The 22955-nt window shown below is 46.3% G+C and overlaps 2 protein-coding genes across 18 annotated transcripts in view; one reads left to right on the forward strand and one right to left on the reverse strand.

The window, feature by feature from the left end:
* FAM227A (family with sequence similarity 227 member A) overlaps positions 1-7844 on the reverse strand; it is a 51284-nt gene extending 43440 nt beyond the window's left edge. For both annotated transcript variants that reach the window (XM_086402861.1, XM_086402860.1), the window contains exons 1-2: positions 7547-7844; positions 684-921 (exon numbers count right to left, since the gene is read on the reverse strand). In XM_086402861.1, the coding sequence (XP_086258987.1) occupies positions 684-825 (142 nt within the window). In that variant the 5' untranslated portion in view covers positions 826-921; positions 7547-7844. The remainder of the gene's footprint in view (positions 1-683; positions 922-7546) is intronic.
* Positions 7845-8125: 281 nt separating this feature from the next.
* CBY1 (chibby 1, beta catenin antagonist) lies at positions 8126-17516 on the forward strand. 16 transcript variants are annotated; one of them, XM_086402877.1, is made up of 7 exons: positions 8126-8226; positions 11011-11261; positions 11883-11906; positions 13331-13415; positions 14551-14656; positions 14743-14861; positions 16863-17516. In XM_086402877.1, exons 4-7 carry the CDS (start codon positions 13338-13340, stop codon positions 16941-16943), a joined length of 384 nt encoding a protein of 127 aa, XP_086259003.1. In that variant the 5' UTR covers positions 8126-8226; positions 11011-11261; positions 11883-11906; positions 13331-13337; the 3' UTR covers positions 16944-17516. The 16 variants fall into 16 exon arrangements, with proteins under 16 accessions (XP_086259003.1, XP_086259004.1, XP_086259008.1 ...); XM_086402878.1 differs by having other exon boundaries at positions 11011-11125; positions 13306-13415; XM_086402882.1 differs by having other exon boundaries at positions 11011-11125.
* The last annotated feature ends 5439 nt before the right edge of the window (positions 17517-22955 follow it).

Consider the following 22955-nt stretch of genomic DNA (forward strand, 5'->3'; position numbering starts at 1 on the left):
GTTTTTGGCAGTGAGGCACGTGGGATTTTAGCTCTTCGACCAGGGATCGAACCACACCCGCTGCACTGAAAGGTGAAGTCCCAACCACTAGACCACCAGGGAAGTCCCCCAGATGGAGTTTTAAAAAGAAAGAAAGAAAAGGAGAGAAAGAAAGAAAGGGAATTCCCTAGCAGCCCAGCGGTTAGGACTTGGCACACTCTCACTGCCGTGTGTGCCTGGTTTCAATCCCTAGTCAGGGAACTAAGATCCTGCAAGTCACATGCTGTGCACAGCCAAAAACAAATACAATTTTTTTAAAAAGAAAAAAAAAAGTTGAGTACTCAGCTAACTGGTCTGAGGGCAGAGGCTTGGACTGTAACTTAGTTTCTAAGTTTAGTTCTTTGGAAGGTAGAAGGGAAAGGAGACAATGGGGAAAAAAGAGCATTTTTTTTCCTCTTTTTCCCCACCTTTTCAACAAGTATTTCCAGTATGTCTTCCTTTGGTGCTATTTCTGCTCTATCTTAGTAAAACCAACTCAAGTCAAACACTCCTTCGCAGCCTCAAATTCTTTTAGAGGATAGGTGGGGCTTAAATAACTGAAGAAAATCAACACACACATAAGAAACAAGTTAGTAAGTGGTGAATGATAGAGCCCCTGTCACGCCTCTGTGCAGGTGTGTTGTCTCCGTTGCAGACAAGGATACAGGGCACATTGTCCTTCAGGTTCTTCCTCATGGCATCCTTTAGCGCGTTCTGCGCAATCAGGGAGACACCCAGAGGCTCATCCAGCGGCACCATGGGCAAAGCAGTGAGGTTGACGACTTCCAACCTCCTGAAGCGAGCCATTGTCCACTTCCTTGTACACTGACCAACAGTTAAGTTTCCACTTTTAAGAGCCTCTCATTCCCCCACTACGGTCTTGTTCTCTGTTCAACCAGCCTCCTGGAAATCAGAAATAAGCACAGAACCAACTTAGAAAGCTCAACCATGTTCATCTCGCAAGCAGGGCTGATGGCGAGGCACACGCCGCATACAACATGCGGAATAAAGACTTGTTAGAGAAACCCATTCTTTTTTTTTTTTTTTCATTGCTTCTTTTGATTTACAATGTTGTGTTAGTTTCTGCCATACAGCAAAGAGAATCAGTTTTATATCTGTTCTTTTTTAGATTCTTTTCTCATATAGGTCATTACAGAGTATTGAGTAGAGTTCCCTGTGCTACACAGTAGATCCCTATTAGTTCTCTATTTTACAGACGTGTGTGTGCATGCTTCTCAAGAGATACACGTAACCTTTGAGTTGTGCAGGAACTGAGGTCCCCATGCAGGTGCAGCATTGTAACCTCAGGCTGAACACAAGATGCCTGGAGCGTGCATGTTAAGTCGCTTCAGTCACGTTTGACTCTTTGTGACCGCATGGACTAAGGCCTGCCAGGCTCCTCTGCCCATGGGATTCTCCAGGCAAGAATACTGGAGTGGGTTACCATTTCCTTCTCCAGGGGATCTTCCTGACCCAGGGATCGATCCTGAGTCTCCTGCATTTCCTGCCTTCAGTTCAGTTCAGTTCAGTTCAGTTGCTCAGTTGTGTCCGACTCTTTGCAACTCCATGAATTGCAGCACGCCAGGCCTCCCTGTCCATCACCAACTCCCGGAGTTCACTCAGACTCACGTCCATCGAGTCCGTGATGCCATCCAGCCATCTCATCCTCTGTCGTCCCCTTCTCCTCCTGCCCCCAATCCAGCATCAGAGTCTTTTCCAATGAGTCAACTCTTCACATGAGGTGGCCAAAGTACTGGCGTTTCAGCTTTAGCATCAGTCCTTCCAAAGCCCAGGACTGATCTCCTTTAGAATGGATTGGTTGGATCTCCTTGCAGTCCAAGGGACTCTCAAGAGTCTTCTCCAGCACCACAGTTCAAAAGCATCAATTCTTCGGCACTCAGCCTTCTTCACAGTCCAACTCTCACATCCATACATGACCACTGGAAAAACCATAGCCTTGACTAGATGGACCTTTGTTAGCAAAGTAATGTCTCTGCTTTTGAATATGCCATCTAGGTTGGTCAAAGCTTTCCTTTGGATTCTCTACCACTGCGCCTCTCTAAGCCTCACCTATAGTCGGAGATGTGGATTAGGTTGCTAGGACCCTCTTCAGCTCTCAGATACTGGGTTTCTGTGACTCTGGGGTGGGCGGTCCATCCCCTCGGCATGAGGCTCCTGATGGACCTGAGGCTTTCTGCTCCCTCTCCAGTGGCCCCGTCACTACTTCTCCTGGATTTGGAATGTGCTGGCCAGACTGCTCTCCGAGGTCCTCGCTTACTGGCCAGGAGGAATTTATCACTACCATCTGTGGGTCCTCCCTGTCTAGAGCCTGGGGGTATAGGCCTGGTTATAATGAAGTAAAAGATTCAGATCTGCCCTCAAGAAGCTCATACATAATGGAAAGAGAGAGAAAAGGTATAGTTTGATGAAAAAAAAATTAACCAGGTGCCCTTTCACCACAGTCTCCTTTCCTCTCCTTTGGTTCCTGCCTTCTGCTCTGCTCTCTGCCCACCCTCCCCAGACAGCCATCCTATACGCCTGCTGCACTCAGCTTCTTCCTGGTCCCTGCTATGCTGTGTGCTCTATGCCTTTGTACATGCTGCTGCCCCCATTCAATCAGCCCAGGTGATATATCTTTTAGAAAACCTTCTTGAATTACTCCAGGCCATTAGTACCACACCTTCTCTGTGAAGGCCAGGATTCTGCTTGCAAATATTACAGCACTTACTATCTTGAACTAGAAGAATTTGCTTCCACATCTTTCTTCATTAGGCAAATTACCCTCTAGGAAGTAGGTTCAGTCGATATTTGCTTCCTTTTTTTTTTACATTTTATTTACTTAGGTGCACTGGGTCTTAGTTGGAGCATGCGGGAGGTTTTGGTCGTGACATGCAAACTCCTAGCTGCAGCATGTGGGATCTAGTTCTCCAACCAGAGATCGAACCCAGGCTCCCTCCATTGGGAGATCAGAGTTTCAGCCACTGGACCACCAGGGAAGTTCCCTGAGTCCCTTTCTAACTCATCACATTTCTTTTTGGGCCAAAGAGGTTATCTATTTGGGTTGCCCCAAGTCAGCTGGATTGTAGGAAAGATTGGCCCAGGCCAATACTCTGCTCCTAGCCTTTAGCCATACAGCGCTTCTGAGTTTTCTTGCACGCCCCTGCCCCAACATGAACTGGAAAATTAAACACATTCTCTGAAAAGCCAGGCTTAGGGGGACTCTGTTAAGAAGCCTCTTGCTTTCGTTTAACATTACATTGGAAGGACTGATGTTGAAGCTGAAACTCCAATACTTTGGCCACCTCATGCGAAGAGCTGACTCATTGGAAAAGACTCTGATGCTGGGAAGGGTTGAGGGCAAGAGGAGAAGGGAACGACAGAGGATGAGATAGTTGCATGGCATCACTGACTCAATGCACATGAGTATGGGTAGTCTCTGGGAGTTGGTGATGGACGGGGAGGCCTGGTGTGCTGCAGTTCATGGGATCGCCAAGAGTCAGACACGACTGAGCGACTGAACTGACTGACTCATGTCTAATGGGAGAACTGAATATTATGCTTAAGATAAACATTTAAAATTCTGTTCCTTTCTGAATTTTTCATTGTACTATTTTAGGATAAGTATTCTCTGAAGCATGATAAGTTTTTACTGTCATTACTTGGGGAGAAAAAGAGGATGGGGAGAACACTAACTTCATTGAATATCTACCCTGTGTCCAGGACTGTGCTGTATATTAGGGGCAGATGAGTAGAATAAAAAAACATTCTGCCCTTATGGAGCGCATATTCTTGCACATGAGATTTGAAAGTCCTCTGTTTAAAGTTAAATGTTTTAACTTAAACATGTTAAGTTAAAACAATGCTGAGGTTGTAATCAGGAAGACTTTTCTTCAGTTTAACCTCCAGTCATTAAATGACTACCTGTTGACTTCCCAACAGAACCAACAATTCATTCTTACTGGGGGACAGGATGGTGAACTAAACCAGACTTGATCCCTGCCCTAATGGAGCTTATGTCAACTAGAGGTGACAAGTGCTAATTAATTACGTGCTAGCGCTAAGCTGCTTTCAGTCGTGTCTGACTCTTTGTGACCCCATGGACTGTAGCTCACCAGGCTCCTCTGTCCATGGGATTCTCCAGGCAAGAATACTGGAGTGGGTTGCCATTTCCTTCTCCAGGGGATCTTCCCGACCCAGGGATTGAACCCACGTCTCTTTGGTCTCCTGCATTGGCAGGCGGGTTCTTTACCACCAGTGCCACCTGGGAAGCATGAATTATAACTGACCACTGCTCCCACTCCAGTATTCTTGCCTGGAAAATCCCATGGGCACAGGAACCTGGTGGGCTACAGCCCATGGGGTCACAAAGGAGTCAGCATGACTTAGCAACTGAGCACATGCGCTGTTTCAAAGGGAAGGACACAGTGCTGTGAGAGACGACATAATAGTGGAGATCGACCTAGTCAAGGTGTCACAACTTGAAGGAAGAGCAGGAGTTACTTAGATAAGTGAGGAAGGGAAACACCATCCAAGCAGAGGGGCACAGAGTAGAAGGACAGGAAAAGTCTAGACCTGTGCATCACAGTAGCCACGAGCCACATGTGACACCTGAGTCCCTGGAATTTGATTAGTGTGACCAAACTACTAAAATCTTTAAAAGAAATATTTTATTTATCTGGCTGTGCCAGGTTTTAGCTGCAGCCCACGGGACCTTTGACCTTCCCTGTGGCATGTGAGACCTTTTAGCTGCACCATGAGAACTCTTTGCTTCGGCACATGGGATCTAGTTCCCTGAACAGGGATCAAACCTGGGCCCCTTGGATTGGGAGTGTGGAGTCTTAGCCAGTAGACCACCAGGGAAGTCCTAACATCTTAATTTTAGCTAATTAAAATTTAAAACCTAAAGCAGAAAAAGTAAAAAATATTGATTGTACGTTGAAATGATCGTATTTGGGACATATGAGTGAAAATAAACATTATTCATAGTAATAGCACCTGATTTTCAAAAGAATTTTTTAAAAATATGGCTCTGAGAAAATTCTAAATTATGTATGTGGCCCACATTATGTTTCCATTGGATGGTGCTGGGTTAGACCAGGCAGTTTGGTTCCAGGACATGGAACTTTCCCCTTTTCAATGAAGTAAGGTATCAGATCAGATCAGTCGCTCAGTCGTGTCCGACTCTTTGCGACCCCATGAATCCCAGCACACCAGGCCTCCCTGTCCATCACCAACTCCCGGAGTTCACTCAGACTCACATCCATCGAGTCAGTGATGCCATCCAGCCAACTCATCCTCTGTCGTCCCTTTCTCCTCCTGCCCCCAATCCCTCCCAGCATCAGGGTCTTTTCCAATTAGTCAACTCTTCAAATGAGGTGGCCAAAATACTGGAGTTTCAGCTTTAGCATCAGTCCTTCCAAAGAAATCCCAGGGCTGATCTCCTTTAGAATGGACTGGTTGGATCTCCTTGCAGTCCAAGGGACTCTCAAGAGTCTTCTCCAACACCACAGCTCAAAAGCATCAATTCTTCGGCGCTCAGCCTTCTTCACAGTCCAACTCTCACATCCATACATGACCACAGGATAAACCATAGCCTTGACTAGATGGACCTTTGTTGGCAAAGTAATGTCTCTGCTTTTGAATATGCCATCTAGATTGGTCATAACTTTCCTTCCAAGGAGTAAGCAAGCATCTTTTAATTTCATGGCTGCAGTCACCATCTGCAGTGATTTTGGAGCCCAGAAAAATAAAGTCTGACACTGTTTCCACTGTTTCCCCATCTATTTCCCATGAAGTGGTGGGACCGGATGCCATGACCTTCGTGTTCTGAATGTTGAGCTTTAAGCCAACTTTTTCACTCTCCACTTTCACTTTCATCAAGAGGCTTTTGAGTTCCTCTTCACTTTCTGCCATAAGGGTGGTGTCATCTGCATATCTGAGGTTATTGATATTTCTCCCGGCAATCTTGATTCCAGCTTGTGTTTCTTCCAGTCCAGCATTTCTCATGATGTACTCTGCATAGAAGTTAAATAAACAGGGTGACAATATACAGCCTTGACGAACTCCTTTTCCTATTTGGAACCAGTCTGTTGTTCCATGTCCAGTTCTAACCGTTGCTTCCTGACCTGCATACAAATTTCTCAAGAGGCAGATCAGGTGGTTTGGTATTCCCATCTCTTTCAGAATTTTCCACAGTTTATTGTAATCCACACAGTCAAAGGCTTTGGTATAGTCAATAAAGCAGAAATAGATGTTTTTCTGGAACTCTCTTGCTTTTTCCATGATCCAGCGGATGTTGGCAATTTGATCTCTGGTTCCTCTGCCTTTTCTAAAACCAGCTTGAACATCAGGAAGTTCACCGTTCAAGTATTGCTGAAGCCTGGCTTGGAGAATTTTGAGCATTACTTTACTAGCATGTGAGATGAGTGCAATTGTGCGGTAGTTTGAGCATTCTTTGGCATTGCCTTTCTTTGGGATTGGAATGAAAACTGACCTTTTCCAGTCCTGTGGCCACTGCTGAGTTTTCCAAATTTGCTGGCATATTGAGTGCAGCACTTTCACAGCATCATCTTTCAGGATTTGGAATAGCTCAACTGGAATTCCATCACCTCCACTAGCTTTGTTCATAGTGATGCTTTCTAAGGTCCACTTGACTTCACATTCCAGGATGTCTGGCTCTAGGTCAGTGATCACACCATTGTGATTATCTGGGTCGTGAAGCTCTTTTTTGTACAGTTCTTCTGTGTATTCTTGCCATCTCTTCTTAATATCTTCTGCTTCTGTTAGGTCCATACCATTTCTGTCCTTTATCGAGCTCATCTTTGCATGAAATGTTCCTTTGGTATCTCTGATTTTCTTGAAGAGATCCCTAGTCTTTCCCATTCTGTTGTTTTCCTCTATTTCTTTGCATTGATCGCTGAAGAAGGCTTTCTTATCTCTTCTTGCTATTCTTCAGAACTCTGCATTCAGATATTTATATCTTTCCTTTTCTCCTTTGCTTTTCGCTTCTCTTCTTTTCACAGCTATTTGTAAGGCCTCCCCAGACAGCCATTTTGCTTTTTTGCATTTCTTTTCTATGGGAATGGTCTTGATCCCTGTCTCCTGTACAATGACACGAACCTCATTCCATAGTTCATCAGGCACTCTATCTATCAGATCTAGGCCCTTAAATCTATTTCTCACTTCCACTGTATAATCATAAAGGATTTGAACTAGGTCTTGGAAGAAAATTGTACTTGGAGCCAGAGACCCATGGGTCCTGCCCCTCATTGGTTGGATGACCTGGTGCATTCACTAGGCACCCAGTAAATATCCCTTGAATGAGCCCGAGTTTCTTCGTTTATCAAATGGAATGTTTATCAAACACACGCTGTTAGGATTTTAGGAGATCTGGAGTCTTTTCTCGAGTAGTTCTCTGCACCCCGCTCACGGTGCGACCTTGAAGCGGCCCCTGGCCTCAGTCTCCCCCACCTGTCAAAGCCGACGAGCATGGGAAGGCAGGGTCATGCTCTGTGTCTGTTCATCTTACCTGAAGACTGCAGGCGGAATCCGCGGAACTCGGCGGTGCCGATTCCGCCACGGGGCCCTCAGGGGACCCTGTGAAGTTCTGGATGGGACACCCGAGACCTGTTGGCCCCCACATCCACCAGGGAGGGGTACCCTTTGTTTTGTGATCTGGGAAGAGGAAGAGGAGGAGGGACGTCTGGGAGAGGCCCATTTTGCTGCTATAAGTCCTGACGTTCTCCCGGCAACGCGGGCCACAGCCGGCACCTGCACCTTTTCTCACAACAATGGGTGGCATCGCGAACTTTGCCGGCATCCGTGACACGCCGTTACCATGGCGACGGTCCCCGTAGGGCGGGGGAAAGACCAGACCAAGGGGTTTTCGGGGAGAGTGAGTGTGGTTTCTCGACCTTGCCTATAGCTCAAGTGACTCCAGAAGATACTGCCTCTGTGGAGTCTATCAAGTATGTCAAGAACCGTCCTCATGAGTTTTTTGCGCTTCGCGTAGGCTCGCGATGGGGACCGCACGGCGCTGGGTACCCCCAAATCTCTCGGTGGTAGAATCCGGCGGGGCTGAGCCCGCGCATGCGCGTAGCGGCCGGGCGACACCCGCGCTCGCTTTAGCCGCGGTTGACTGGGCCTCTGGTGGGTACCAGGCGGGAGGTCGGGGGTTTGTTTGGAACCCCCGACTTTAGGGCACTTCAGGTACGTTTCTGAGCCCGGCATCGCCCTAGGGTCCGAGAAAGGGTGGGACACCGGCGTTCCCCGGGGGACCTAGGGCCTCCCGGCAGCTGGAGCGACCGGAGGACGCGGAGCAGGGGGCGGGGGCCGGGTTCTCCGCAGGCGGTGCACCGCATCTATCGTAGTGTGTTCCCTCCTTTGTAAATTGTGGTGGTAATTCCCCTCGTAGGTCAGCGATGAAGGTAATTAACGAGAGCGCGCGAATGAACGCTCTCTGCGGTTAACAGCCCTGCGAAGTGGCCATGTACCTGCGTGGCACGTACTTGCTTGGCTCTGAAGTCTTTGAGATTCTGATGAAAGCTAGAGACTTCTTTCTCACTTTCTTGTTAGATTAAAAGAAGATACTGTATTTTATGGCCCATTGCAAACGGTAAAGCATTGCATAGTGAAGAAGTGATTACGATCATCAGCGCAAAGGCGTAGACCTTATTTGAAGCCCAGTTCCACCGCCTTCCCACGGCATGACTGGAGGCACATTACTTAACTTCTCTAAGCCTCAGTTTTCTGATCTGTAGATGGGAAAAAACTACTTGATCTTTTTCCATCAGGCCAGAATACTGGAGTGGGTAGCCTAGCCCTTCTCCAGTGGATCTTACCAACCCAGGAATCCAACCGGGGTCTCCTGCTTTGCAGGCAGATTCTTTACCAGCTGAGCTAGCAGGGAAGCCCTGATTGTAAATAAAAAAGCCTGGGGCCCAGAGAAGTAAGTGCAGGAGCCCAGTGGGGGTGAACAGCAGACCAACCGATGGAACCCAGATGCTCTCCGTTTGCTTCCTTTGTGCTGAGCCCTCTCTCTCTCCAGGGAAATTCACTGGAAAGAGGGCTGCCTGGGGCCAGGGGTAGAGGTGGTACCTCTTGGTCCACACTCATGTTCCAGAATCTCAGGGTCTCAGCCGGAGTTGTTTGTGGATGAGTGGATCTGACTTAAAAGTTAGTCCAGACCCTTCCTTTTCCTTGTCTGTAATATATTGATGATGGGCATTGGTTTACGAGAATTAGTGAGGTCATGGGTGAAGTGTCCTTGTGAACACATTATTTACCAGAGAGGTTTTGTTTCCTGAATGTTATTGACCAGAGATGTATTCGCTTACATAACAAATCGCCGGCCATAGGCATTAGATTCTGCAAAAGTCCACCCCGTCAGCAATAAATTAAAACCTGGAAGACTAAAGTAGCTTGACCAAGGTTTAGCCGGCAACTGAGAGGTAGAACTGGGCCTAGAACTTAGCCTGTTGTGTCCAGGTACTATGCTCAGTCTTAGTGTTCTTAGCACCACCGTGGGCTTTGCACGAACAACTTGGCTTATTTTTCCTTCTTCAGACGTCTCCAGGTGCTTGGAGGGGCAGGGACTGCTTCTTATCTGTTTTTTTGTACATTAGTTTGGTTTGTTTTCATAAGTTACATGTGAATATATTATCATTGTAATAATTCATTAAATCCACAAACATATTTCTTTACTGTAACTTTATATTGTAACACGAAATTGCCACTATTTGGCCATTTGGGGTGTTTTTTTAACCTTTAGAATGGCAAATTCAGGGATAAGATGGCAGAACAGGGATTAGGATTCCATGCTCTCACTGCCAGGGGCCCAGGTTCCATCCCTGGTTGGGAAAGTAAGATCCCAACACAGCTAAAAAAATTAAAATTAAAAAAATCTGTTTAAAAATGGTAAATTCAGTTAAGTCAGCCATCCTGCTTCCTTTCCCAGATTTAACTGCTGTGTGCAGTTTGGTGTTTATCCTTCCAAATCTTTTTTATTTAGAGACCTATATTTTGCTTTTTTTTTTCTTTTTGTCTTCTCATGTGGGATTATAATATATACATTGTTGTGTTGCTTGCTTGGGTTTTTTTGGTCATGCCATTGGCATATGGAATCTTTGTTCCCCGATCAGAGATCAAACTCATGCCCTCTGAATTGGAAGTGTGTAGTCTTAACCACCAGCCCACCAGGCAAGTCCCTGTCACTTGCTTTCTTAACGATAGAGTGTGTTGGATGTCTTTTCAAGTAAGTACACGTATGACTGTCTCTTTGTTTTTACTATCTAGTGTTCCCTTATGGATTTCCCCAGTATTATTTGGCTATACCAACCATTGGTAGACCTTTTGCATTATTTCTTATTTTTGACTGCTACCAACAACAGAGAATATTTGTGTGAACATGTCCATTTCTTTCTGGAGGATAAATTTTTACAAGTAGATTTGCTGGCCAAAAACTATGCACCTGAAAAACTTTACTAGGTTTTGCCTAATGGGAAAAATGATAGCATCTTATGTTTCCACCAAGAGTATCTTTGTCTCCATACCTTCACCAACATGGTATTATTAATCTCTTAAATGTTGCCAACATGATGGATGAAAATGCTTCTTTTTATGATGTACCCCACCAGTTATTAATACAAGGATAATTTGGTATACATGTTTAGCCAACTGACCATGGCTATGAACCTTGGGAAAACTGGATAACTTCTTTGAGCCCTAGTTTTCTCATTTCTGATATGGACAGGGAAATTACCTTATGGGATTCCTGCAAGGAATAAAAGAAATGTATGAACTGTCCCCAGCATTGGCTCCAACCTCTCATGGATACTCAAGAAGTGATATTAGTTAGTTAGTTTTTGTTATGACCTTTTCTTTTTTGGGTTAAAACTGTCCTCCCTGGATATTCCTATTTCATTCCTGTTCTGCCCTCTGTGGACATAAGAGTGATTGTCTTCCCTCTTCCATGCTTTTTCTTTTCTCCTGCAGAAACAATGCCAGGGCCTTCCACGGTGTTTGGATGACATAGTAGCACAGCTTCAAAGACCTTCAGCATCTCGGTCCCCACTGCTATCCCACTCACCATCAAGATGGAAGCATTCTGGTTTGTCCAAGTCCTAAAGTGTGATGCCCCAGCCCAAATGCCATCTCTCAGGCTGTGGGTCCACCACCGTTTTTTGGAGGACTGTTGCTTTACAATGTTGTGTTGGTTTCTGCACAACACTGTGAATCAGCCATAAGTATGCATGTGTTCCCCTCTCTCTGGAGCCTCCCTCCCACCCCCCACCCCATCTCAGCCCTCTAGGTTGTCACAGAGCGCTGGGTTGAGCTGTGTTATATAGCAGCTTCCCACTAGTTATCTTTGTTATCTTTTTTATATATGGTAATGCATGTGTTTCATGCCACTCTCTCAATTTGTCTCATCTCTTCCTCCACTGTGTCCACAACTCTGTTTTTTATCTCTGTGTTTTTAACCACAAACACACACCAGTAAAACTCATGAGCACACACCCCTAAATGTCTTATGTATTTTATTTGTAAGTCATATGTACATATACTTCTATACATATATGTATATCTATATTGTAAAGCTTCTAAAGAAGCTTCTAAACTTTTGTCATTAATTTTACTGATATTAATTTCTACATCACTGAAAACAGTACAAAATTTTTCCTTCATGTTCTTATTGAATATATGTCTTGCTAATTGTGATGAAAACCTACTATGAGTTATTTTTTAATAATAGCTGACATAAAGCCTTGTTTCAAGTAGTCTGGAGAAGTACCCTCTCTTTTTGGCCAATTTCTTGCTAGATATGATAAACTCATTACCGTTTTTATCTCATAATGTGGTGACGGAAGAGTTTATCCCTGGGAGGAGGAAAGGTGAGAGCTCTGCTGCTTTCTTTTTGCTCATTTGCGCCTTCATTGTTGTTCTCGTCATTCTACGGTTTCTTAGAGGGAATCTTGTTAAGCTATCTGTGTATTATACATTAAAATTGGGCTTCTCTGGTAGCCCGTATGGTAAAGAGTCTGCCTGCAATGCAGGAGACCAGGGTTCGATCCCTGGGTTGGGAAGATCCCCTGGAGAAGAGACTGGCAACCCACTCCAGTATTCTTGCCTGGAGAATTCCATGGACAGAGGAGCCTGGTGGGCTATAGTCTAGGGGGCTGCAAAGAGTCGGACACCACTGAGCAAATCACACACCCGCAATACAGGGAAAGAAATGAACCATGGCCCTGCGTCTCACCACATACAAAAGTTAATCGCAGATGAGTGGCTGTCCTAAATGTGAAAGCTGAAAGAAGAAAACTTCCAAAAGTTAGTGTGGGAAAATATCATGACCTTAGGGTAGGCAAAAATTTCTGAAATAAAAACCAGTAATCCTTAAAAAAATTTAATGTCAGATCCCATTAAAATTGAGAACTTCTTTAATCAAAAAGAAACCAATAAGAAAGCAAAAAGATAAGTTCCCAGAAAAAGGCTTTTATTTATTTAAAATAGAGTATGTGTAAAAGCTGTTGCCCCAGTTATGAGTCTTAGCAGTGTCCAGAAGTAAGGATCTCATGCCTTTTGTTGTTCAATCACTCAGTCGTGTCAAACTCTTTGCTGCCCCACAAATTATATAGCATACCAGGCTTCCCTGTCCTTCACTGTCTCCCAGAGTCTGCTCAAACTCATGTCCATTGAGTTGATGATGCCATCCAACCATCTCATCCTCTGACACCCCCTTCTCTTCCTGCCCTCAATCTTTCCCAGCATTAGGGTCTTTTTCCAATGAGTCAGCTCTTTGCATCAGGTGGCTGAAGTATTGGAGCTTCATCGTCAGTCCTCCCAATGAATATTTAGGGTTGATATCCTTACTGTCCAAAGGACTCTCTTGAGAGTCCTTCTAGTGCCTTGGTCTAGTCTATAAATCTAGTGATGCCAGTTTTTAATGAAACTTAGGACCAGCCAGTTAGGCACTTGCCTGTGGTTGACATAGACTAGTCACACAGACCTGTGTTCAAATATCAGCTCCCACTTAGACCCTTAGTCTTTCTAAAGCTCATCTGTCAGATGTGTATACTCAGAGGAGCTGAACCAGGGCGATTGTGAGGACTGAGATGTCGCCAAGGCTTGGGCATGCTGCCTAGCACATCATGAGCACTCAGCACAGGGGAGCTGTCCCCAGGATAGTTAATGGTCACAACAGAATGTGTGTTTTATGTGATTGCAGGACAGGGGCACAAGGGCACAATCCAACTCTTTGTACCCCTTGACTTTTTCTGACCCTGGGAGAAGGGAGCATTGACCTTTCCTTCATCAGGCTGAAGATGCCTCTCTTTGGAAGTACGTTTAGTCCGAAGAAGACGCCCCCTCGGAAGTCGGCCTCTCTCTCCAACCTGCATAATGTGAGTATCAGCAGTGGTGTGCAGTGTGAACAGAGCCTTGAACCTGGCCTCTTTTGGGAAGTGTGGTCCTCCAGAGGCATCCTCGTGGGAGGGTATCCTTTTAATTCATATGATTGCTATTGCTGAAAACATGTTTTAACTCCTATTTGGAAATTCTTAACAGAGCTGTTCAAGAACCATAAAAGACAGTCGTTCTCATTATGATTTTGGGGACCAAACAATCTTATCCAGTTTGACTTCAGTTGATTCCCAAGACTTGGCCAGGAATCAGTTTTTTAGTCATGTCTGAGAACAAATTCATTCTCAAAGGATGATGTTTTGCCAACATTAAAAACGTTCAAAAGGATTTGCTGCAGCTCCAAAGGCAGTTTCCAAGCTCCTCCAGGATAGAGGGTTTGCATTCATTTCTGTATATCCAGTACCAGCCCTGGCCCACGGTGGGCGCTCAGTGAGCTGTAGAAACATCGAAAAACACGTTAAAGAACAGCTGCTACCACTAATTGGGACTTAGCATTTTATGCCTTTTCCAGGACATATGTAGCTCCATAGGAAGCAAGTGATGGCTCAGGCTTACATTTAAAAAGACTTTTCACTTGACAAAAAATTTACAGTGAGACTTCTTAAACTGCCAAGTGCTCTATAGATATGAAATAATTCAGTTTGCAAATTTCATCATATATAGATTTTCTAGAAAACACTTGTTATATAAAGCAGTACTTTTCTTTTATAGTTTAAAAGTTTTTTGGTACCTTATTTAATTTTCTGACTTTATTTGAAAAAAATATTATTAAATGTGCCGAGTTATGATTAGAGAAAAAGAAATGAGTTGTTGGGGGTCACATAGTCGGGGGTTCCCATGTGGCACAAGGGTAAAGAAGCTGCCTGCCAATTCAGGAGACCCAGGTTCTATCCCTGGGTCAGGAAGATCCTCTGGAGGAGGAAATGGCAACCCACTCCAGTATTTGCCAGAAAAATCCATGGACAGAGGAGCCTGGCAAGCTACAGTTGGCGGGGTCGCAAAGAGCCTGATGCAGCTGAGTGCATGCAGGGGGTCTCACAGCTAGCAGAAGAGGTGCTGGGCCACAAGCCCGTGTACTCTGGCTGCCTGATGCCAGCGTGAATGTCTCACCCACAGTTGGACCGGTCAACGCGGGAGGTGGAACTGGGCCTTGACTACGGAACCCCCACCATGAACCTGGCCGGGCAGAGCCTGAAGTTTGAAAATGGCCAGTGGATAGCAGGTGGGCTGCATTTCCTGCCGTTTTGCCCCAGCAAGATGGTGGAGCAACCACCACTTGGTGACCGCTGGTTGTGCCCCTTCTGCCAGAGACGGGGATTAGTGGCGGTGTGGACCGGAGGGAGGCTCAGCGCCTGCGGAGACGGAACCAGCAGCTGGAAGAAGAGAACAACCTCTTGCGGCTGAAGGTGGACATCCTGCTGGACATGGTGAGGAGGGCGGCCGGGGGCGATGCCTTGGCTTTCCCTGGGCAGCTTCACCACGAGTCATTTCAGCCGGCCCACACTCTCGAGTGCCAGCTTTCCCAGGCACAGTGCTCTGAATCCAAAGATACGAGACCAAGGCAGACACAGTCCCCACCCTCCAGGGCTCAGTCTAACTGAGAGAAGGACAGTAAACACGGTGACAGTCCTCAGGGTAAGGACAGAGATTGGAGTCTTGTCCAGGCCTGGCATCCGCAAAGGGGAGAGAGAGCGTCATCTGTCCAGTCAGGAGCCCATCAGGGGAAGGGATATGTAAGGAAAGATAAAGGGAGGCATGGTGGCCGGAAGGCATTCAGGAGTGAAGGACAGTCTGCTCCTGGCTAGGCAGAGACCCACACCAAGCAGCCATTAGCCAGAGCCTGGCGAAGACCTGCAGAGAGCCACGCTGCCTGTTGGCATTTCTTGTGGCTTTTAAAACAGCCTGTTGGGAGAAGGCAATGGCACCCCACTCCAGTACTCTTGCCTGGAAAATCCCATGGACAGAGGAGCCTGGTAGGCTGCAGCCCATGGGGTCGCTAATAGTCGGACACGACTGAGCGACTTCACTTTCACTTTTCACTTTCATGCATTGGAGAAGGAAATGGCAACCCCCTCCAGTGTTCTTGCCTGGTGAATCCCAGGGACAGGGGAGCCTGGTGGGCTGCCGTCTATGGGGTCGCACAGAGTCAGACACGACTGAAGCGACTTAGCAGCAGCAGCAGCAAGTTCAGGTGGAACCAGGTGTCGTCATAGCAACACAAAATTTTAAGAGAAACCTCCTTTTAACTTTGTATAGAGAAGGGAGAGGAGAATCTGACACTTGCAGCCTGTTTCCTCAGTTTAGAGACCCCTAGCTTTCCTGCCCGTTACCCTTTCAGTCTGAAGTCTACTTTATATCAACATAGCCACTGTTTTCTTTTGATTAATGTTTGTATTATATATCTTTTTCTATCCTTTTTTGTTAACCTGCCTATATTATTGTTATTTGAAGTGGGTTTCTTATGTAGTTGGTTCATTTTAAAAAATCTCCTCCAGTCTTTTAATTGATGTTTTTTAGACCATTTAAATTTAGTGTAATTATGATATGTTAGGGCTTAAGTCTGCCAATTAATTTTTAATTTTCTAGTTATTCTGTTTTTATTTTTCTGTTCTTTTTCCTATCTCCCTGTGAGTTTCTTAAAAACATTAAAAAAACTCCATTTCTGTTAAAAAAAAAAAATAGCCTGTTGAACATAGAGGTGTATGTGAAGGTTTGCCGAGAGGCAGGAGAGCACCCTGTAGTGGTTAAGAGCATGTGTCTGTAGCTAAACTGCCTGGGTCCCTGACCCAGCTTCGCCCCTGGCTCTGTGACTTCAGACAAGTTACTTAACTACTCTGTGTGAAGAAGCTTAGTGTCTTCAGCAGTAAAATGGGCCAGAAAAGAGGATCCACCTCATTACTGAGTTAATACAAGTAAAGCTCTGGGAACAGCATCTGGCTCGGGAAGTACCGCTCTTCTGTTTCACAGTCAGCTGACCTCTGGAGTCTGTGTCTCTCCATCCCTGTCTGCAGCATCTTCCACCCTCTCCTCCAGAGACAGTTGAGGGATCCTGATGTGGCATTCTTTATCAGCCATTTTTATGTGAGCCATGACTCAGAGGCAGCTTAGTCCTTTAGCCTTGAAATCACCAATATCTGCGCTTTTCATCCCCTGAAACCTGGTGTCCTTAACACAGTGAGTGCCACACAATCCTAGGTGATCAAAAGTGATGACAGAATGGATGGTGAATGTTCCGCAAGCACTTGAGGACCTGAGTCATCAGGAGGTTACTCTCTGCCCAGTTACAAAGGGGTTCCCATCATGGAGGCGCCGGCAACGTTAGAGAAATGCCAGGGGGCCTCTAACCAGCGCACAGGGCTGACCTTGCCAACCTGAGTCATGGCCGTGAAACGTCCCTGTCGCTTAATGGTTTGCTGTTCTTCTTCCAGCTCTCAGAGACCACTGCTGAATCCCACTTAATGGAGAAAGAGCTGGATGAACTGAAGAGCGTCAGCAGGCGGAGAAAATGAAGACCCCCAAAGACATCTGTTCAGAGAACAGGGGGAAACCCATTCATCAGAAGAGGGGAATGTGGTTGAGGGTATTTTTAGCCAAACGGAGGGATCAAGTCCCGAGAGAGCGCATCATATAATGGGGTCAGAAGGCACCAGCCCCCTTGGGTTGGGGGTAGGAAGGTGACCGCAGTGGATTCCAGGCCAGTCTTGTGCTTCACGGCAGGGGAGACCTCCCCGGGGAGGCCTGGAGGTGACGGAAGCCTTTGGGTTTTCTCCAGTCACTTAACACCCAGATGCCCATGGCCCAGGCTCACCATCCTGGGATGGAGGTCATCCCATTATCCCCTCACGTCGGTGTTTGAGGTGTGGTGCCCTCTCGTTAGGAGGGTCTCAGATGAGAGGCTGTCCTGGTTCTCTTCCCTCCAGCCCATCCTCTCGCTCCTTTAAAGAACACTCATTTCCCCCAGATCCGCAACCTCCTCTGGCTTCAGCATCTCGGCAGCCAGTGCCAGCCTTCCATGGCAACACTATATTTTTGTTCTACTTTCCTCTTTACCCTACTTTTTAAAATTAAATGATGTTATCTAATCTCTGTGGCCAAAGTGACTGAAAAAAAGAAGGCTCAGTTCCTGAGGAAGTGACTTATGGAGGCTGGGTTCTAATCCTGGGATGTGCCATCCGCTAGGTGTAGGGGGGATGTCCCCATCACAGGAGAAGCATTCCAGCTTCCTGGGCCTCAGCAGAGGCTGAGCTGGAGCAAAAATGGTCACTCTGCCCAGATCCCCTGCCTTCTTTCCGGGTGTTGGGACTCGTCTGGACCTGGCAGAGACTGAGTGGTTGGGATAGAGGGCTGGCTTCCCCAAGTGGGAGTTTGTACCCTTAGAGGGAGCCGGGCTTCTCAGGCTGGTGGAGGGAGCCAGCCAAAGTCAGCGAGAGGGAGTCCAGCTTGCAAAGTCCAGGGAGAAGGCCCTGAGGGCAGGACATGGAGCTCCAGGCTTTAGACTGGGGATGGCTACTGAGGTCAGCTCTTTCTGGACGCCTGTTACCCACCCGGGACAGGGCTTTGGATCTTGCTTAGACTCTCTTTTGCTCCTCAGTTCAGCCCTGCAGAGCAGGGCATATCAGTCTGCATGCCTGCTGGCAGATAAGGAACCAAACTCCAGAGGTTCCAAAAGCTGGTCTGGGATCAGAGAGGAAGTGTGGGAGCCTGTGATCCACAGCCCACAGTGAAAGAGGAGAGCTGGTGAGGGGCTGCCTCATGTAGTCCATCCTCAGGGCCAGCTCCCTGTGGGGTAGATAGAGAAGCCCCAGCCCATAATCTTCCTTCCTGGTGCAGGAGAGACTAACTTAGAAGACACTGAGAAAGGATACTGGATGAGACTGCAAGTTTTCATGTGCAAATAATAGGAGCAATGGAGAGCTTGCCTATTGCTCAGCCAGTGTCTTTAGCAACCATTTACTGTGCACCCTGGATGCTAGACATCTGTAGACAGTGGTTCAATGGTCTTAACGACGGTTCAGCTTAAAATGTTTTGACTTTCAGTTCAGTTCAGTTGCTCAGTCGTGTCCGACTCTTTGCAACCCCATGAATCACAGCACGCCAGGCCTCCCTGTCCATCACCAACTCCTGGAGTTCACTCAGACTCACATCCATAGAGTTGGTGATGCCATCCAGCCATCTCATCCTCTGTCATCCCCTTCTCCTCCTGCCCCCAATCCCTCCCAGCATCAGAGTCTTTTCCAATGAGTCAACTCTTCGCATGAGGTGGCCAAAGTACTGGAGTTTCAGCTTTAGCATCATTCCCTCCAAAGAACACCCAGGACTGATCTTCAGAATGGACTGGTTGGATCTCCTTGCAGTCCAAGGGACTCTCTTTTTAGAATGGCGCCAAAGTGGTATACATTTAGTATAAACTGTATTTTGACTTACGATAGTTTTCCAGGCTAGCAAAATGGATATTCATTGGAAGAACTGAAGCTGAAGCTCCAATTCTTTGGCTACCTAATGCGAAGAGCTAACTGAATGGAAAAGACCCTGCTGCCGGGAAAGACTGAAAGCAAAAGAAGGAGGTGGCAGAGGATGAGAAGGCTGAGACAGGTTTATTGGGACATAAACCAAAGAAGGGCTATGTTTCTAATTCTCATGAAAAATTCTCATGTTTGTTATCATCATCCCCTGCTTTTAGATGAAGAAACAAGCTCAGCAAGATGACCCAGATAGAAGGGAAGGATCCAGGACTGAAAGCTTTGGAATCAGGAGGGGCGTGTTTCATGGTCCCAGTGATGTGGGTCCTGGTTCCCTCTGCACCACCACGGGCACCTGATGGGGATTCAGCCGTGTGGAACAGCTCTGCAGTGAGGAAGCACTTGTATTTAGGGTGAGGAGGGAAGCAAACCATTGGTGAGTTTCACCAGAGGAAAGCCGATTCACTTTTTTTTTTTCGATTCACTTTTATTTGACAAAAAAAAATCCCTCTGGCTTCCCTGTGTGTGAGAACAAATGGAAGGGGGCAAGGCTGGGACCAGAGAGGTGGCAGTTTAGGAGAAGTCAGATTCTAGGCTGGAATTGAAGGTGGAGCCACCAGTGTTTGCTGATGAATGTGTTGTGTGAGCTGAGTCTAAGGATAAGTCAAGAAGATGAGGATTTAGCTCTTAGCCCCTACCTTTTTCCATCTCCATTTTCCCAGTATTGTAATGTCACACTTTGATTAAGCAGTATTCATTGTTCACATGATACCTACCTTAATACTGTTATAGATGAGATTTGGACTGTACTGTTTATTATCTTTGGGCACAAAGGATAAGTCAAGGATAATGAAAATCTGTAAGAAATGGGAAAAACAATCAGCCATATCTCACTACCATAAAGCTTTTTGGTTCCCCCCTCCACCCCCTGCCACACAAACACACACACACACACACTGAAATGCTATGTGGTTTGGGAATTCCCTGGTAGTTCCATGGTTAAGACTCTGCATTCACTGCTGAGGGCCTGGGTTCAGTCCCTGGTCAAGGAACTAAGATCTTCAAGCCATGCAGTGTGGCAAAAAAAAAAAAAAAAAAAAAGCTATATACCTTCAAGATCTTACCTTTTTGTCAGATACATCTATCAGATGCTGGCTAAAGTGCTTCCTCCTCCAAGCTTTATTGACCAAATCTACTACTTTGGGGGGCACCCAAGTAAGTAGTGCTGTCTACTTAATGTTTGCTATCATTTGTAATCACTGCAACCGTCTTGTAAATTTCTGAGCTGAGTGTCATTAGGGAAGAACTATTATTGAAGAGCTGAGATAGAAAGTTCTGTGGGTATGAGGGAGGGAGAGCAAAAAACCAGAGAAGGGGTTTCCCTGGTGGTCCAGTGGTTAAGAATCCACCTGCCAATGATGGGACACAGGTTTGATCCCTGCTCTGGGAGGATCCCACGTGTCTCATGGCAACTAAGCCAGCCCTCTAGAGCCTGTGGTCCACACAAGAGATGTGTGGTGGCTTCCCCACCACAACGGGAAGCCCGCACACCTCAACAGAGAGTAGCCCACTCACTGCTGCTAGACAAACCCTCGAAGCAGCAGTGAAGACCCGGCACAGCCAAAAATAAAGAAATGCTAAAAAAAAAAAATTACATCTTGAGGCCTAATAAGGGGATCCATATGCATAATTGTACACATATGGGCTGATGTGTATGGTTTTTTGGGAGAGGGTACTTAGAACTTTTGTAAAATTCTCAAAGGGATCTATGTCCCACACTGAACCAAACCAAATTAGGAACTACCGTATTGCCAGTTTCACATTCTGATATGAGAGAAACAGAAAAGGTGGAAACTATAGAGTTGAGGGATAGGGGATAAGAGGAGCTGGGGGCACGGTTCTAGAACACCTCAGCTCCATCCAGATGGCAGAGTCACCCTTGTACCCAGCGTGGGACATCACCCCTCGTTGATGGCACCCGCAGCTTGTCCCTCCACAGAGGCTCTGGGCTGCCATCGGTCTTCTCGTGTGTCTCCTCTGCTGCCACGGAGCCATTGCTCCTTAAGATAATCAATGACGCTTTCCCTCCTTCCTCCCCAGCAACTCCTCCTTGAATTCACTGTTGGGTTGGGGGAAGAAGATGCCCTTCCCTACCCCTGACACTTTTAGGGGGATTTTTGGAGGATAGTTCTGATTTTTTTTGTTATTCTGATATTTTGGCTTTTAATTAAAAAGTTTTTTTGTGGCAAAACACATAACATAAAAATTACCATCTTAACTATTTTAAAGCATACAGTTAAATCATATTAATACATTCATTGTATTGTACAACCATCACCACCATCAGGGACTGAACCTGTGCCCCGAACACACACCCCCACCCCCGCAGTGGAAGCACAGTCTTAACCACTGGGCCACCTGGGAAGTCCCCTATTATCGGGTTTTGTGGGGGTTTGTTTTTAGATTTTATTTTTATATATTTATTTATTTTGGCTGCATTGGGTCTTCATTGTGGTACTCCAACTCAGTAGTTGCGGTATGTGAGATCTTAGTTCTCTGACCAGGGATCAGACCTTGGCTTCCTGTACTGGGAGCACAGAGGTGTATCCACTGGACCGCTGGGGAAGTCCCATAAGGCCCGTATTATGGACAGTTGACACCATCCAGATCAATGGGTCATCATTGCATTTTATGAGATTAAGAAGGAAGATTATCTAGACTTCCTTGGGGGTCCAGTGGTTTAAGTCTTTGCTCTTCCACCGCAGAGGGTACAGGTTCGATCCCTGGTCTGGGAACTAAGATCCCACGTGGCTCAAGGCCAAAAATAAAACAGTAGAAACTTCTTTAAAAAAGGAAGCCTACCTCCTAAAGAGTTGTGACCCTTCCTCAGGCAGTCTATCTATCTCCCAAGGAGGTCTCCCAAACCAGTCAGTCCTAAAGGAAATCAACCCTGAACATTCATTGCAAGGGTTGATGCTGAAGCTGAAGCTCCAATATTTGGCCACCTGACTTGAAGAGCCAACTCTTTGGAAAAAACCCCGATGCTGGGAAAGATTGAGGGCAGGAGAAGAAGGGGACAACAGAGGATGAGATGGTTGGATGGCATCACCAACTCAATCAACATGAATTTGAGCAAACTCTAGGAGAGTGGAGGACAGAGAAGCCTAGTGTGCTGCAGACCATGGGGTTGGACATGCAGAGTCAGACAGGACTTAGCAACTAAGCAACAGCAACAAGGAGGTCTAGTTAAAACAGTCACAATACATGCTAAAGGGGAGGGAGGAGGCCCCAAAGGCAAAGGAGGATTTTATGTTTAAATTTTTCTTATCTTTCTATAGTATGAATTTTATTTCATCAGAGTCAATGATATCTGTAGATTCCACACAAGATGGCCTTCTCAACCCTTCAAGAATATTGGTCTTCTAGCATTTTTTGAAAGAACCTGTAAAAGAAATCAGATGCCATTGCTAAGTTGCTTCAGTTGTGTCCAACTCTGTGCAACCCTATGGACTGTATCCTGCCAGTTTCCTCTGTCCATGGGATTCTGCAGGCAAGAATACTGGAGTAGATTGCCATTCCCTTCTCTAGGGGATCTTCCCCAGCCAGAGATCAAACTGGTGTCTCTTATGCCTAACCTGCATTGGCAGATGGGTTCTTTACCATTAGCGCCACCTGGGAAGCCCCAGATGCCATTGGCATTGGGCTATTAAGCTGATCTTTTATTTCTGTAGAGCTAGCCTGTTACTGAACTCAGGTTCAACCACGTGCATGCTCAGTTGCTTCAGTCACGTCCGACTGTTTGCGACTCTGTGGACTGTAGACCGCCAGGCTCCTCCATTCATGGGTTTCTCCAGGCAAGAATACTGGAGTGGGTTGCTATGCCCTCCTCCAGGGGATCTTCCTGACCCAGGAATCGAACCTCAGTTTCCTGCATTACAGGTGGATTCTTTACCACTGAGCCACTGGGGAAACACTGGGTTCAGCTGCACATTGCTTAAAAGCCAGTACTCAGAGACAAGTCTTGGTTGGAAAGGAAAGGTGGCTTTATTCAAGAGGCCAACA

This window comes from Bos grunniens, chromosome 5 (genome assembly GCF_055505025.1).
Source record: "Bos grunniens cultivar Pamir isolate PY7600 chromosome 5, Bosgru_T2T1.0, whole genome shotgun sequence".
Classification (NCBI taxonomy): domain Eukaryota; kingdom Metazoa; phylum Chordata; class Mammalia; order Artiodactyla; family Bovidae; genus Bos; species Bos grunniens.

Coding starts and splice junctions, on each gene's coding strand:
- CBY1 (XM_086402866.1), top strand. CDS start 11,837: ATGATAAACTCATTACCGTTTTTATCTCATAATGTGGTGACGGAAGAG. Junction 11,907..13,305: donor TATCCCTGGGAGGAGGAAAG/GTGAGAGCTCTG, acceptor CCCTGGGAGAAG/GGAGCATTGACCTTTCCTTC. Junction 14,862..16,862: donor TGGACATCCTGCTGGACATG/GTGAGGAGGGCG, acceptor TTCTTCTTCCAG/CTCTCAGAGACCACTGCTGA.